Source organism: Hippopotamus amphibius, chromosome 1 (genome assembly GCF_030028045.1).
Source record: "Hippopotamus amphibius kiboko isolate mHipAmp2 chromosome 1, mHipAmp2.hap2, whole genome shotgun sequence".
Taxonomy (NCBI): domain Eukaryota; kingdom Metazoa; phylum Chordata; class Mammalia; order Artiodactyla; family Hippopotamidae; genus Hippopotamus; species Hippopotamus amphibius.
This window is the reverse complement of record NC_080186.1, coordinates 185,860,517-185,874,239: the sequence shown is the minus strand read 5'-3', so window position 1 is coordinate 185,874,239 and position 13,723 is coordinate 185,860,517. Positions and strand designations below refer to the sequence as shown.

Genomic DNA, 13,723 nt, shown 5'->3' with positions numbered 1-13,723 from the left:
AATCTGCCTGCCAATGCAGGGGACACGGGTTCGATCCCTGCTCCAGGAAGATCCCACATGCCACGGAGCAACTAAGCCCGTGCGCCACCACTACTGAGCCTGCGCTTTAGAGCCCATGAGCCACAACTATTGAGCCCATGTGCTGCGGCTATTGAAGCCCACACGCCTAGAGCCCGTGATCCGCAACAAGAGAAGCCACGGCAATGAGGAGCCTGCATACCACAACAAAGAGTAGCCCCCACTCACCGCAACTAAAGAAAGCCCACGCACAGCAAAAAAAGACCCAACATAGCCAAAAAAAAAAATGTGGAAATCTCTCCAGATCAATTGATAAAGAGCTCACTCATTGTTTTAAGTATATAATATTTTGTGTTGCTTAATATTCTATGATATGGTTATACTACAGTTTAGTCAATTATTTCCCCACCGAAAGGCACACACTTTGTTTTCAATCTTTTGTCCCTACAAAAAGTTCTGCAATAAACATCCTTTATGCAAGTCCTCAAGTACTGGCGCCTTTATTTCTAAGGACTAGCAGGAGTGACATTGCTGGGACAAGGATGTGCATATCTTACATTTTAATAGGTACTGCCAGATTGCCTTCCCAATGCACAGTATTGAATTTACAGTTCCAAATGTAATATATGAGTGTACCCTCTCCTGCACTCACCTCTATTGCCACCAGTCATAGGCATTATTATTCTTTTCAAATATTGCATCTTGGTAAAAAGTGTTGGCAAGCTCCTTGACTTCAGACTATACTACGAAGCTACAGTAATTCAAACAGTATGGTTTTGATTGATCAAAAATATAGATCAATGGAACAGGATAGAAAGCCCAGAAATGACCCCCCACACTTATGGTCAATTAATCTACAACAAAGGAGGCAAGAATATACAATGGAGAAAAGACAGTCTCTTTAATAAGTGATGCTGGGAAAACTGGACAGTTACATGTAAAAGAATGAAATTAGAACATCCTCCAACACCATATATAAAAATAAATTAAAAATGAATTAAAAACCTAACTGTAAGACTGGTTACTATAAAACTCCTAGAGGAAAACACAGGTAGAACACTCTTTGATATAAATCACAGAAATATTTTTTTGGATCCATCTCCTAGAGTAATGGAAATAAAGACAAAAATAAGAAAATGGGACCTAAATAAACTTAAAAGCTTTTTCACAGCAAAGGAAACCATAACCAAAATGAAAAGATAACCTATGGATGGGGAGAAAATATCTTCAAATGATGCTACCGACAAGAGATTAATTTCTAAAATACACAAACAGCTCATAGAGCTTAAGTCAAAAAAACAAACAACCCAATTAAAAAATGGGCAGAAAACCTAAACAGACACTTCCCCAAAGAAGACAGATAGTGGCCAACAGGCACATGAAAAGATGCTCAACATTGCTAATTATTAGAGAAATGCAAATCAAAATCACAATGAGGTATCACCTCACACCAGTCAGAATGGACTTTTTCCCCCTCATGGCCCAGCACAGCATGTGGGATCTTCGTTCCCTAACCAGGGATCAAACCTGTGCCCCCTGCCCTGGGAGTGGCCATTTTAAAATAATGGCCATTATTTTAAAAGTCTACAAATAATAAATGCTGGAGAGGGTGTGGAGAAAAGGGAACCCTCCTACACTGTTGGTGGGAATGCAAATTGGTGCAACCACTATGGAGAACAGTATGGAGTTTCCTCAAAAAAAAAAAAATAGAGTTACCTTATGAGTCTGCAGTCCCACTCCTGGACATATATGTGGAGAAAAATCTAATTCAAAAAGATACATGCAACCCAATATTCATAGCAGCACTATTTACAATAGCCAAGACATGGAAGCAATAGAAATGTCCATCAACAGATGAATGGATAAAGAAGATGTGATATATATACACAATAGAATATTACTCAGTCATAAAAAAGAATTAAATAATACCACTCGCAGCACCATGGATGGACACATAGATTATTATACCAAGTGAAGTAAATCATACAGACATATTGTAATGATATAACATACCTGGAATCTAAAAAAATGATATTATGCATCCTTGCTAAGATCTATTGAAAGTCAGCCCTCAATACTAGGGTTTGTAAAAAGAGAGAGAGAGAGAGAGAAGAATGAAAAGAAAAAGAAAGAAAAAATGATATACAAAGGAACTTATTTACAAAACAGAAATAGACTCATAGACATAGAAAACAAACTTATGGTTGGTTACTAAATGGGAAAGCGGAGGAGGAATAAATTTGGAATTTGGGATTAACAGATACAGACTACTATGTACGGAATAGATAAACAACAAGGACCTATTGAATAGCATAGGGAACTGTATTCAATATCTTGTAATAACATACAATGGAAAAGAATCTGAAAATAAATAAATATTTGAATAATTTGAATCACTTTGCTCTACACCTGAAACTAATACAACATTGTAAATTAACTATACTTCAATTTTAAAAACTAGAAAAAAGTGATAGTTGGGTTTTTAATATTCATTTTTGTTAATTTTATTCTGAATGCACACACAGCAGTTTTGGATCAGAGTCAGATTTTTTAATACCTCACGGTAAATAGTGTGCTGATCCCCTTGCCCCAGTTCTGACTCACTTGTCTGTACCATGGGGGACCTTCTGTGATATGCTCTCAATCTTCTTGGATCCACACAGACTTTTCTTTCACCTTAACAGATGAATGCTATCTGAGTTGGGTAAAGATTCTTGGGTAGGGATTTTTGGGCTTGTTTTTTCTCTCAGTATTCTGTAAATTTTATTTCAGTCTCTCTAGCTTCAGATTTTTAATGGGAAATCTGATGCTTGGCTGATAGTTTTCATTTTTCAGTAACTTTTTCTTTCTATCCAACAGATTCTAAGATTGGTACTGCTGATTCTTTTTTTTTAATGAATTGATTGATTGATTGATTGATTGATTGATTGATTGGCTGAGTTGGGTCTTCATTGCTGTGCGCCAGCTTTCTGTAGTTGTGGAGATCAGGGGCTACTCTTCCTTGTGGTGCATGGGCCTCTCATTGTGGTGGCTTCTCTTACTGCACACGAGCTTCAGTAGTTGTGGCATGAGGGCTCAGTAGTTGTGGCTCATGGGCTCTAGAGCTCAGGCTCAGTAGTTGTGGCACACAGGCTTAGTTGCTCCACAGCATGTGGGATCTTCCCAGACAAGGGACTGAACCCATGTTCCCTGCATTGGCAGGCAGATTCTTAACCACTGTGCCACCAGGGGAGTCCAGTACTGCTGATTCTTAAAGTTCAGGATTTTACTAGAACCAAACATGTTTTTTTTTTGTTATTATCATGTTTTAATCAATCTTACTGGAACTCAGGAAGGCCTTCCAATCTTCAAATTCAAATTATTTCTTAGCTCATATAAATTTTCTTCCTTTTTTGGTTCAGTTACTGCCTCTTCTCCATTTATTCCTTTTTCTCCCTCTGGTAATATTTACATGCTGCATCTCTTGTATCTGTCCTCCATGCCTTTATTTTTTCACCATTTCTGCTACTTTTTTCTTCTGCATTTGAATTCTTTCCTTTCCAGACCACTAATTCAGGTTTCAACATTACCATCCTTTATTTAAATGTATCTACTAAATTTTATTTTATTTATTTATTTAATAAATTTTATTTATTTAATAAATTTTATTTATTTATTTAATTATTTATTGGCTGCATTAGGTCTTCATTGCTGTGTGTGTGCTTTCACTAGTTGTGGCAAGCCAGGGCTACTCTTCCTTGCAGTGCATGGGCTTCTGATTGTGGTGGCTTCTCTTGTTGTGGAGCACAGGCTCTAGGCATTCAGGCTTCAGTAGTTATGGCACACAGGCTCAATAGTTGTGGCTCATGGGCACTAGAGCTCAGGTGCAGTAGTTGTGGTGCACAGGCTTAGTTGCTCCACAGCATGTGGGATCTTCCCAGACCAGGGATCAAACCCGTGTCCTCTGCATTGGGAGGTGGATTCTTAACCACTGCACCACCAGGGAAGTCCCATCTACTAAATTTTAAAATTAGAAAATTGGGGCTTCCCTGGTGGTCCAGTGGGTAAGACTCCATGCTTCCAGTGCCAGGGGAACAGGTTTGATCCATGGTCGGGGAACTAGATCCTGCATGCATGCCACAACTAAGAGTTTGCATGCCACAACCAAGTAGTCCACATGCCACAACCAAGAGCTGCATGCCGCAACTAAGACCCAGTGCAGCCAAAATAAATAAATAAATTAATTAATTAAAATAAAATAAAATTAGAAAATTATCCTTAATATCTCCAGAAATTCTCTTTCATGCTATAATTGAATCATATCAAATTCTCTGGCTTTTTGGGTTGTGATTCAGGTTGTCATCTTTCTCCTGCAACAATTTTCTATTCTGCTAGGAGTCATCCAGTGTATTAGTTATCTATTTTTGCAAGAAAAATTACCCCAACCCCTTATATCTGAAGACAACAGCAAACATTTATTTTCTTGGAGAACTCAAATGGAATCAAAGTACTCAAAGAAAACTAAAAGTCTGTCCAAGGTTTTTGAGCACAAGTCACCTGTCCTCCTTCCTTGGCCCTGCAATAAACTCTTCTCTGCTCCAAAAAAAAAAGAAAAGAAAGGAAGGAAGAAAGAAAGGAAGAGAAAGAAAGAAAGAAAGAAAGAAAGAAAGAAAGAAAGAAAGAAAGAAAGAAAGAAAGAAAGAAAGAAAGAAAGGAAGAAAGAAAGGAAGGAAGGAAGGAAGGAAGGAAGGAAGGAAGGAAGGAAGGAAGGAAGAAAGAAAGAAAGGGAGAGAGAGAAAGAAAGAGAAAGAAAGAAAGAAAGAAAGAAAGAAAGAAAGAAAGAAAGAAAGAAAAAAGTTTTCCGTCTACCCCAGAACATCAGTTACATCTATCCATTCATTTATCCAGAGATAACTATATTTCATAGTTTTAAAACATTTCTAATCATATACAAGCAGATATACATATGTATAAAGATATATTTTTGGCTTTTTGCTTTGAAATAATTTCAGACTTACAGAAAAATTACAAAGTGGCACAGAAAACACATACATTTCACCCAGACTCCTCGAATACTAACATTTTGCCACATTTGCTTCATTAGCCTCTCTACATATATATACTTTTCCTGAACAATTTGAAATTAGGTTGCAAATATGATGCCCCTTTACCACTAAATGCATCAGTATGTGTTTCCTGAAAATACGGACATTTTCCTTTATAACTATAGTATAATTATAAAGATCAAGAAATAGGCATCAATTGGAAAACAGTATGCAAGTTCTACAAAAAACTAAAAACTGAGTTGCCATATGATCCAGCAATCCCACTCCTGGGCATATATCTGGACAAAACTATAATTCAAGAAGATACATACACACCAATGTTCATAGCAGCACTATTCACAATAGCCTAAACATGGAAATAACCTAATGTTCATCCACAGATGAATGGGTAAGGAAGATGTGGTACATATGTATGATGGAATACTACTCAGCCATAAAAAAGAATAAAATAATGCCATGTGCAGCAACATGGATGTAACTAGAGATTACCATACTAAATGAAGTTAGAAAGAAAAATACAAATACCATATGATATCACTTATATGTGGAATCTGAAATATGACACAAATGTACGTATCTACAAAACAGAAACAGACTCACAGACATAAAGAAGAGACTTGTGGTTGCCAAGGGGAAGGGATGGATTAGGAGTTTGGGGTTAGCAGATGCAAACTATTTTTTTATATTTATTTTATTTATTTATTTATTTATTTATTTATTTAGGCTGCTCTGGGTCTTAGTTGCAGCATGCAGGATCTTTAGTTGTGGCATGGGGCTCATAGGTGCAGCATGTGGGCTTCTTAGCTGGGGTATGCATGTGGGATCTAGTTCCCCAACCAGGGATTGAACCCAGGTTCCCTGCACTGGGAGCAAAGAGTCTTACCCACTGGACCACCAGGGAAGACCTGCAAACTACTATATACAGAATGCAAAAACAAGGAGGTTGTACTGTGTAGCACAGGGAACTATATATGGTATCCTGTGATAAAGCATAATGGAAAAGAATATAACAAAGTAGATAAAACTGACTCACTTTGCTGTACAGCAGAAATTAACACATTGTAAATCAATTATACTTCAATTAAAAAAAGAAATGGCATCAATGGAATATTGTTATCTAATCTACAGATCTTATTCAAATGTCACTAATTACTCTGCTAATGTATTTTATAGCAAATGAAAAAGCATTTTTTTCTGGTCCAGGATCCAATACAAGGTCATACACTGCATTTAGTTGTCATGCTTTAGTCTCCCTTATTCTAGAAGAGTTCCTCAGTCTGTCTTTTTCTATAGATAAGTTTTCATAAAATCACAAATAGAATAATTCTATGCAAACCTGTCCCTTGTCTCTTGCACTTAGTATATCCTGGACGTTTTCCATTTCAGTACATTTTTATCTGTCTCACTCATTTTATTGGCTGCTCAGTAGACAGTATCAGTCAGGATAATCTAGATCATGCTATGATAACAAATAACACCAGAACCTCAGTGGCTTAACACAACAAAAGCTCATTTCCTGTGCACGTGAAGTTTGCTGTCCTCGGTGTGAAGGCTCAGTCTGGCTGCTTCTATCTTGTGACTCTCCGTCCTAATGTGTGTCTCTACAAATGCTGCACAAGAAGAGAGCATGGAGAATCTGCCATGGGCTCTTAAAATGCTTCTCAGATTTCAAGGGCCAAAGCAAATCCACATCAGCATGCTCAGCTTAAAAGCAGCAGGGAGGTGTATTCCTCCCATGGACTCAGAAGGAGAAGGGATCAAGAAATGTTGGTGAACACTAGTAATATCTACCACACAAATCATTGAATGGGTATACCATAATTCCATAATTCATTTAAGTAGTCCCTTATTGATGAACATGTAGGTTGCTTCTGGGTAGTTGTTTTTTTTCCCAGAGATATTTATATATTTATTTTTGCCCACTTATGTGAGTATATCTACAGCACAAATTCCAAGAAGTGGATTAGCAAAAGTAAAAGGAAGGTGCATCTAAAGTTTTCATAAATCAAGGCCAACTTTTTTTAAAATTAATTAATGAATTTTTGACTGCATCAGGTCTTCGTTGCTGCACACAGTCTTTCTCTAGTTGCAGCAAGTGGGGGCTTCTCAGGGCAGTGGCTTCTCTTGTTGCAGAGCACGGGCTTTAGGCACGTGGGCTCAATAGTTGTGGCACGTGGGCTCAATAGTTGTGGCACAAGGGCTCTAGAGCACAGGCTCAGTAGTTGTGGCACACAGGCTGAGTAGCTCCGTGGCATGTGGGATCTTCCTGGACCAGGGCTTGAACCTGGGTCCCCTGCATTGGCAGGCAGATTCTTAAGCACTGCACCACCAGGGAAGTCCCAAGGCTGCCATCTTGAGCTATGTGCAATGTGAGTGAACAGAGGAAGGCAGACAACAATGAAGGAGACAGAAACAGGAAAATCAAGGAAAGAAAGTGATGGGAGAGACAGAGAGAGTAGATTTCAAAGCCTGACTTTCCATTTCACAGGCACTTTGAATGCAAGTGTTCATGTCTACTAAACCTCAGTATGTGTTCAATAAGCCCTTGTTTTCACTTTTGCATGTTTACATGGGTTTCTGCTCCTTGCCTTAACTTATACCAGACTTCAAGTGGGACAGAAAGCGGCATGGCACGATCCTCACACTCATGTCAGTTTTCAACCTAGTAAACAGTTGGGGCAGGAAAAGATGTGAGCACCAAGTTATCCAACCAGAAGGTTCCCCACTGGACCAGTGTTTATGAGTTGAGCTGCTTGTAAATCCAGTGCCAATGGTTGATGGAATTAATTTTCCTCAGTTCTGGGAAAAAAAAGCACAGTCCAAGAAAAGTCTTGCTTTTCCAATTCTGCACCAGAGTACATTTTTCTCATTTTTAAAAGCCTAGCTCAGATTTCACTTACTTCATGAAGCTTCACCAACTCCTAATAGATCTCATCTGATCTCCAACTTTTCTAAATTTTTATGACACATGACATACAAGTTAGCCCACATTTGGTTTCATATCATCCTCTGTTTGTCTTATCTCTAGAATTAGATTTTAAGTTCTTTAGGAGTGTAGGGGAAATATTTTATATTTATTTTAAATTTCCTACAGAACCATGCAGATGTAATGTATAACTGTTGACTGATTACTTCTACCTAAGCCATGCAAACCAGACTTAACATGAGTGTATCTAAAACCACAAAGAAAATGGACAACTCAGCTGACACCAACATGTGGTTCGCATTTGCCAGGATTCCCAGGGAATAAAGATCATTGCCTTGTTGATATAACTGCAGCAATTCTGAAAACCTGTGTGTGCACCTTCTAGTGACTACAGACTATTTCCTTAGACTTATATAAACTTGCCTTAAGTAAGCGTACACACATTCTATAAGCAGATTTATAAAATATGGTACTCACTCTACAGAGTTATTTATTTCAGAGTATTGGAAGCCTCTTGCTCCCTTTCTTGGAAAATCCTTCTATAAATGCCACTGTATATCATTCCTGTGAATGTTTTCATATTTTTGCCACATTACTATGTATCTATATACTATGTATGCATAAATAATATATACTATTGCTGTCATGTATATTTTAAGTTTTAAGTGTTATCATACTCTACTTATTATTCTGCAACCTCCCTTTTTTGTCTTTACAGTCTGTATTTGTAATTTATCTCATGTTAATATAACTGTAGATAAATCATTTTAATTATCTAGAATTCTATTTTAGTAAACCCATTTTCTTGTTGATGCATATTTAAAATACTTTCAGTTTTTCTCAGTTTCAAAAAAAAGGCTACAAGGAATGCTCTTGTTCATATGTACTTACATACACACAGAATAGCTTCTCTGCGGTGTATGCCTACAAGTAGAATTCTGGGTATTGATATCTTCAGATATCAATTGATTTCCTGAGAAAGAAAACATCGACAATATGTAAGGACAACCTACTGGATGGGATAAGATATTTGCATGTGATATGACCGATAAGGGGTTAATATGCAAATATATAAACAGTTCATACAACTCAGTATCAGAAAAACAAACAACCCAATTAAAAAATGGGTGGAAGGATTGAATAGATATTTTTCCAAAGAAGACACACAGATGGCCAACAGGCACAGGAAAAGATGCTTATCATTGCTAATCATCAGAGAAATGCAAATCAAAACCACAGTGAGATATCGCCTCACACCTGTCAGAACAACTACCATCAAAAAGAACACAACAAACGTGGACAAGGTTGTAGAGAAAAGGGAACCCTCATACACTGTTGGTGGGAATGTAAACTGGTATAGCCACTGTGGAAAACAGTATGCTGGTTTCTTGAAAAACTAAAAGTAAAACTACCATATGATCCAGCAATTCCACTCCTGGGTATATATGTGAAGAAAACAAAAAGGTAGGGCTTCCTAGGTGGCGCAATGGTTAAGAATCCACCTGCCAATGCAGGAGACACAGGTTCGATCCCTGCTCCAGGAAGATCCCACATGCCACGGAGCAACTAAGCCCATGCGCCACAACTACTGAGCCTGCGCTTTAGAGCCTGTGAGCCACAACTATTGAGCCCATGTGCTGCAACTACTGAAGTCCACGCACCTAGAGCCTGTGCTCAGCAACAAGAGAAGCCACGGCAATGAGGAACCCGTGCACCACAATGAAGAGTAGCCCCCACTCACGGCAACTAAAGAAAGCCCACGCACAGCCAAAAAGATCCAACACAGCCAATTAAATAAATAAATAAATTTTTAAAAAAAGAAAACAAAAAGGTAAATGCACTTTAATGTTCATAGTAGCATTGTTTACAATTGCGAAACTATGGAAGCAACCCAAGTGTCCATCAATGGATGAATGGATATAATATATATATATAATATATATATACATTATTGCATATATATTTATATATGGAATAATACTCAGCCACAAAAAAAGAATGGAATTTTGCCATTTGCAAAACCATGGATGGACCTGGAGGATATTATGTTTAGTGAAATAACTCAGACGAAGAAAGACAAATACTATATATTATCATTTATTTGTGGAATCTAAAGCATAAAACAGAAGCAGACTCATAGATACAGAGAACAAACTGGTGGTTACCAATGGGGAGAGGGCAGCAGGGAGTGATGAGATAGGGGTAGGAGTAGGGGATTAAGAGGTACAAACTACTTTGTGTAAAATAAGTTACAAGGATATATTGTGCAGTACAGGGAATACAGCCAATATTTCATAATAACTTTATTTATTTAAAATGCTTTGAGTCACTCCTTCAAAGGCTTTTATTTTTTACTTTTTATTCATTTATTCATTTATTTATTTATTGGCTGTGTTGGATCTTCATTGCCGCACCTGGGCTTTCTCTAGTTGTGGAGATCGGGGGCCACTCTTCCTTGTGGTGCGCAGGCTTCTCATTGTGGTGGCTTCTCTTGTTGTGAAGCATGAGCTCTAGGCACATGGGCTTCAGTAGCTGCAGTATGCAGGCTCAGTAGTTGTGACACACAGGCTTATTTGCTCCGCAGCATATGGGATCTTCCTGGACCAGGGAGTGAACCCATGTCCCATCCAAGTACCAGGAAAGTCCATCCAAAGTCCTTGGGATTAATCCTTAGAAGTGCTAGTCAATTCTAAAGTCTGGCTCAGACACAGTCCTCCACATGACAGCATGGTGCTCAGGCCTCCTGCGTAAATGTCCTTGTCATTTATCATTTATGTTCTATGGGAACTAGATGGAGACCTGAAATGCTTTTGCTTTTTTCTTTTTTAAATAAATTTTATTTATTATTTATTTATTTATTGGCTGCATTGGGTCTTTGTTGCTACGCGGGGGCTTTCCCTAGTTGTAGTGAGCAGGGGCTACTCTTTGTTGCCGTGCTCATTGCTGCAGCTTCTCTTGTTGCAGATCATGGGCTCCAGTAGTTGTGGCATGTGGGCTCAATAGTTGTGGCTCTCGGGCTCTAGAGCACAGGCTCAGTAGTTGTGGTGCATGGGCATAGTTGCTCCGCAGCATGTGGGATCTCCCCGGACCAGGGAGTGAACTGTGTTCCCTCCAGTGGCAGGTGGATTCTTAACCACTGCATCACCAGGGAAATCCCTCATAATAATTGTAAATGAATTATAATCTATAAAAAATTTCGAATCACTGTAGTTTACGCCTGAAACTAATATAATATTGTAAATCAACTATACATCAATAAAATTAATTAATTTCTGTTTTATTTTTTCTCATATCTAATTTACACTCCCTGGGTTTACTGTTCTTATTGAAATACATCTTTTTTTTTAAGAAGGTAAATATTTTATTATTACACTGTTTCTTATTTTCCTGCAAGGCTGTTGCTTCACTGTATAAAAATAGCACCAGCAAACACAGTGTATTGAAAAATTAAGATAGTAATGTCCGTCATCAGACACCATACAACTAACAAACTCTTCTCCCTTGCCAGTTATTTCTAGTGGGAAGATCACTGAGTATTTTGACCCAAATCCAGGGATGGCGGTAAGCAAGTTACAATATTATATATAAGACTTAAGATAACACTGTTATCCTTAAATTACATAATTTTTATAACCAGTTTTACCACAGATAATTTCAGGAATTCTGAATATTATAACTGGAGCCTAGCCTAAAAGTCATAGGTTGCTGTGGAAAAGATGCATAGTGTTTATCTGAAGTCATTGGGAAGTTAAGGGGCTATTCTCTTCAGGAAACATTGTTGCAAGTCATTTTCTAAAAGTTGCTTTTTAAAAATCTATCCACCACTAATTTAAGACAACTATGCTAGATTAAGTTGTTTCAAACTAGTTTATTTGGGGGATCCATTTTCACCCCTCAATAGATTTTATGTATTTCTCATATGCTTCTTCACTCATTAGTTCATCTAGTTCTGAAGGGTTACTGAGTGTCATCTTGATCAGCCAACCATCTTCATAACAAGATTTGTTGACAAGTCGTGGATTTTCTGCTAGAGCTTCATTAATTCCAGTTACTTCTCCTGATAGAGGAGAATAGAGTTCACTGGCAGCTTTCACACTTTCCCAAGCACCAAATTCCTCTTGTTTGTTCAATTTTGTCTCAACTTCAGGCAGACTACAGTAAACATCTCCCAAAGCTTGCTGTTCAAAATTGCTGATTGCCATGGTTCCAACACCGTTTTCTGTTGTTACGCATTCATTTTTGTCTGTGAATTTACACACCGACAGCAGAGCGGGACCAGTCCTCAGCGCCGGGAAGGCGCCCGCGCGCAGCACCCAGGGCCACATTGGGCAGGGCGCGTTGGGCGCAGAGATGGCGCGCAGGCTGCACATCGCAGCCCTCAAGCTTCGCGCCACTTGCAGCGCCGTGTTCCAGGTTCGCAGAGATGCAGAGCTGAAATACATCTTTTACTAGATCTCTCACTGTAGGTCTATGGTTGTACATTGTTTTCCTTTTGTATATTTATTTTCTATATTTTATATATCTAAAAAAGTATTTTCACCCCACACTTGTGCTGCCTTTCCTAGACAAAGTAAGCAAATAGAAGTGGAGAAGTTTCTCACTATGGAAGTATTTCATCAAATAAACAAGGAATTAATGATTAAATTTGAATATCACCATTTTGCAACACCGAATGAAGTAATACATCCATGGCTTCCAATATTACACCATCAGCTATTACATGTCTCCTCCGTGCCAACTATAAAGTCACAAAACTGTACCTGAATCTGATCAAGTTCATAATCCCATTCCGAATGTGTAGACATACAGGAGACAGAGGAGCAGGAAATGCAATTAACAAAATCCAGTTGTGGGAAACTCTACAAGCAAATCAAACAACCCAGTTTCCTCAGAACTAAGTTATAAAGAAAAAAGTGGGGCAAAGGAAGAATAGAATGTACTTGGAGAATTTGAAGAGACTTAAAAGGTGTATGTTTTTTAAACTAGAGAGGTTAGAGATGTATCCTGGGTGACAGACTATGAAGAAAGCAAGGAAATGATCATATGAGTCAAGATGTGGTTACTTACAGGCAAAAGGGAAAGGGTTGGGGTTGATACAGGGTAAATGAAGGACCTCTGGGGTAGCTAGCACATGGACCCAATCCGGATACAGCAGAAAACAAGACGAAGTCCTGGCTCTCAGGGAGATTGCATTCTATAGGCAGAGACATACCAATAAATGCATAATACAATGACAGTAAGTGCTATAAAGAAATATAAAGGATGATTGATCCCAAACTTCTAAATAAGCAACAACTGTTTAACTCCTAACATAAAATATATAGAAAATGTAATTATTTGATAAAGTCAATAGTAATACAATTTTTCTCAATATCTTATGGCAAAACCAAAGATTGATATATAGAGAAGAGAGGCACCCACAAATACATCCATCGGGCCAGTATTGTATGGGGTAAAATATTTTACTACTGCTACAAATTCACTACTCTTTGCAGAGATAGGCTATATTCTTTTGGAGCTTTCCCTTTCAGCTGATAAGTCAAGGTCTGGAGACAATCTCAAAAGAAGACAATCTTCTTTTTCTTTTTTCTTTTCTTTTTTTTTAATTGGCTGCATTGGTTCTTTCTCAACTAGAGAAACTTGGTCATTCTAGTTCTTGCTTTGCCGTAAGGTTTGTGCCCAGTTTGGATACAAATACCCTGGGCTGAAGTGACACTTTACAACTATACTTCTG

At 38.1% G+C, this 13,723-nt stretch overlaps 2 protein-coding genes across 2 annotated transcripts in view; both read right to left on the bottom strand.

Annotated features, from left to right (window-relative positions):
- The window catches only part of DCP2 (decapping mRNA 2), a 74,545-nt gene extending 61,281 nt beyond the window's left edge, over positions 1-13,264 (bottom strand). Inside the window, exon 1 of the mRNA XM_057737649.1 lies at positions 13,057-13,264. Within this exon, the coding sequence (XP_057593632.1) occupies positions 13,057-13,199 (143 nt within the window). The 5' untranslated portion in view covers positions 13,200-13,264. The remainder of the gene's footprint in view (positions 1-13,056) is intronic.
- LOC130858961 (glycine cleavage system H protein, mitochondrial-like) lies at positions 11,877-12,431 on the bottom strand. Its single transcript, XM_057746141.1, has one exon. It carries the CDS (start codon positions 12,429-12,431, stop codon positions 11,877-11,879), a length of 555 nt encoding a protein of 184 aa, XP_057602124.1.
- Positions 13,265-13,723: the final 459 nt, after the last annotated feature.

Excerpts from the sequence above, each read along its gene's own strand:
- LOC130858961 (XM_057746141.1), bottom strand. The coding sequence starts at position 12,431 with ATGTATTTCAGCTCTGCATCTCTGCGAACCTGGAACACGGCGCTGCAA.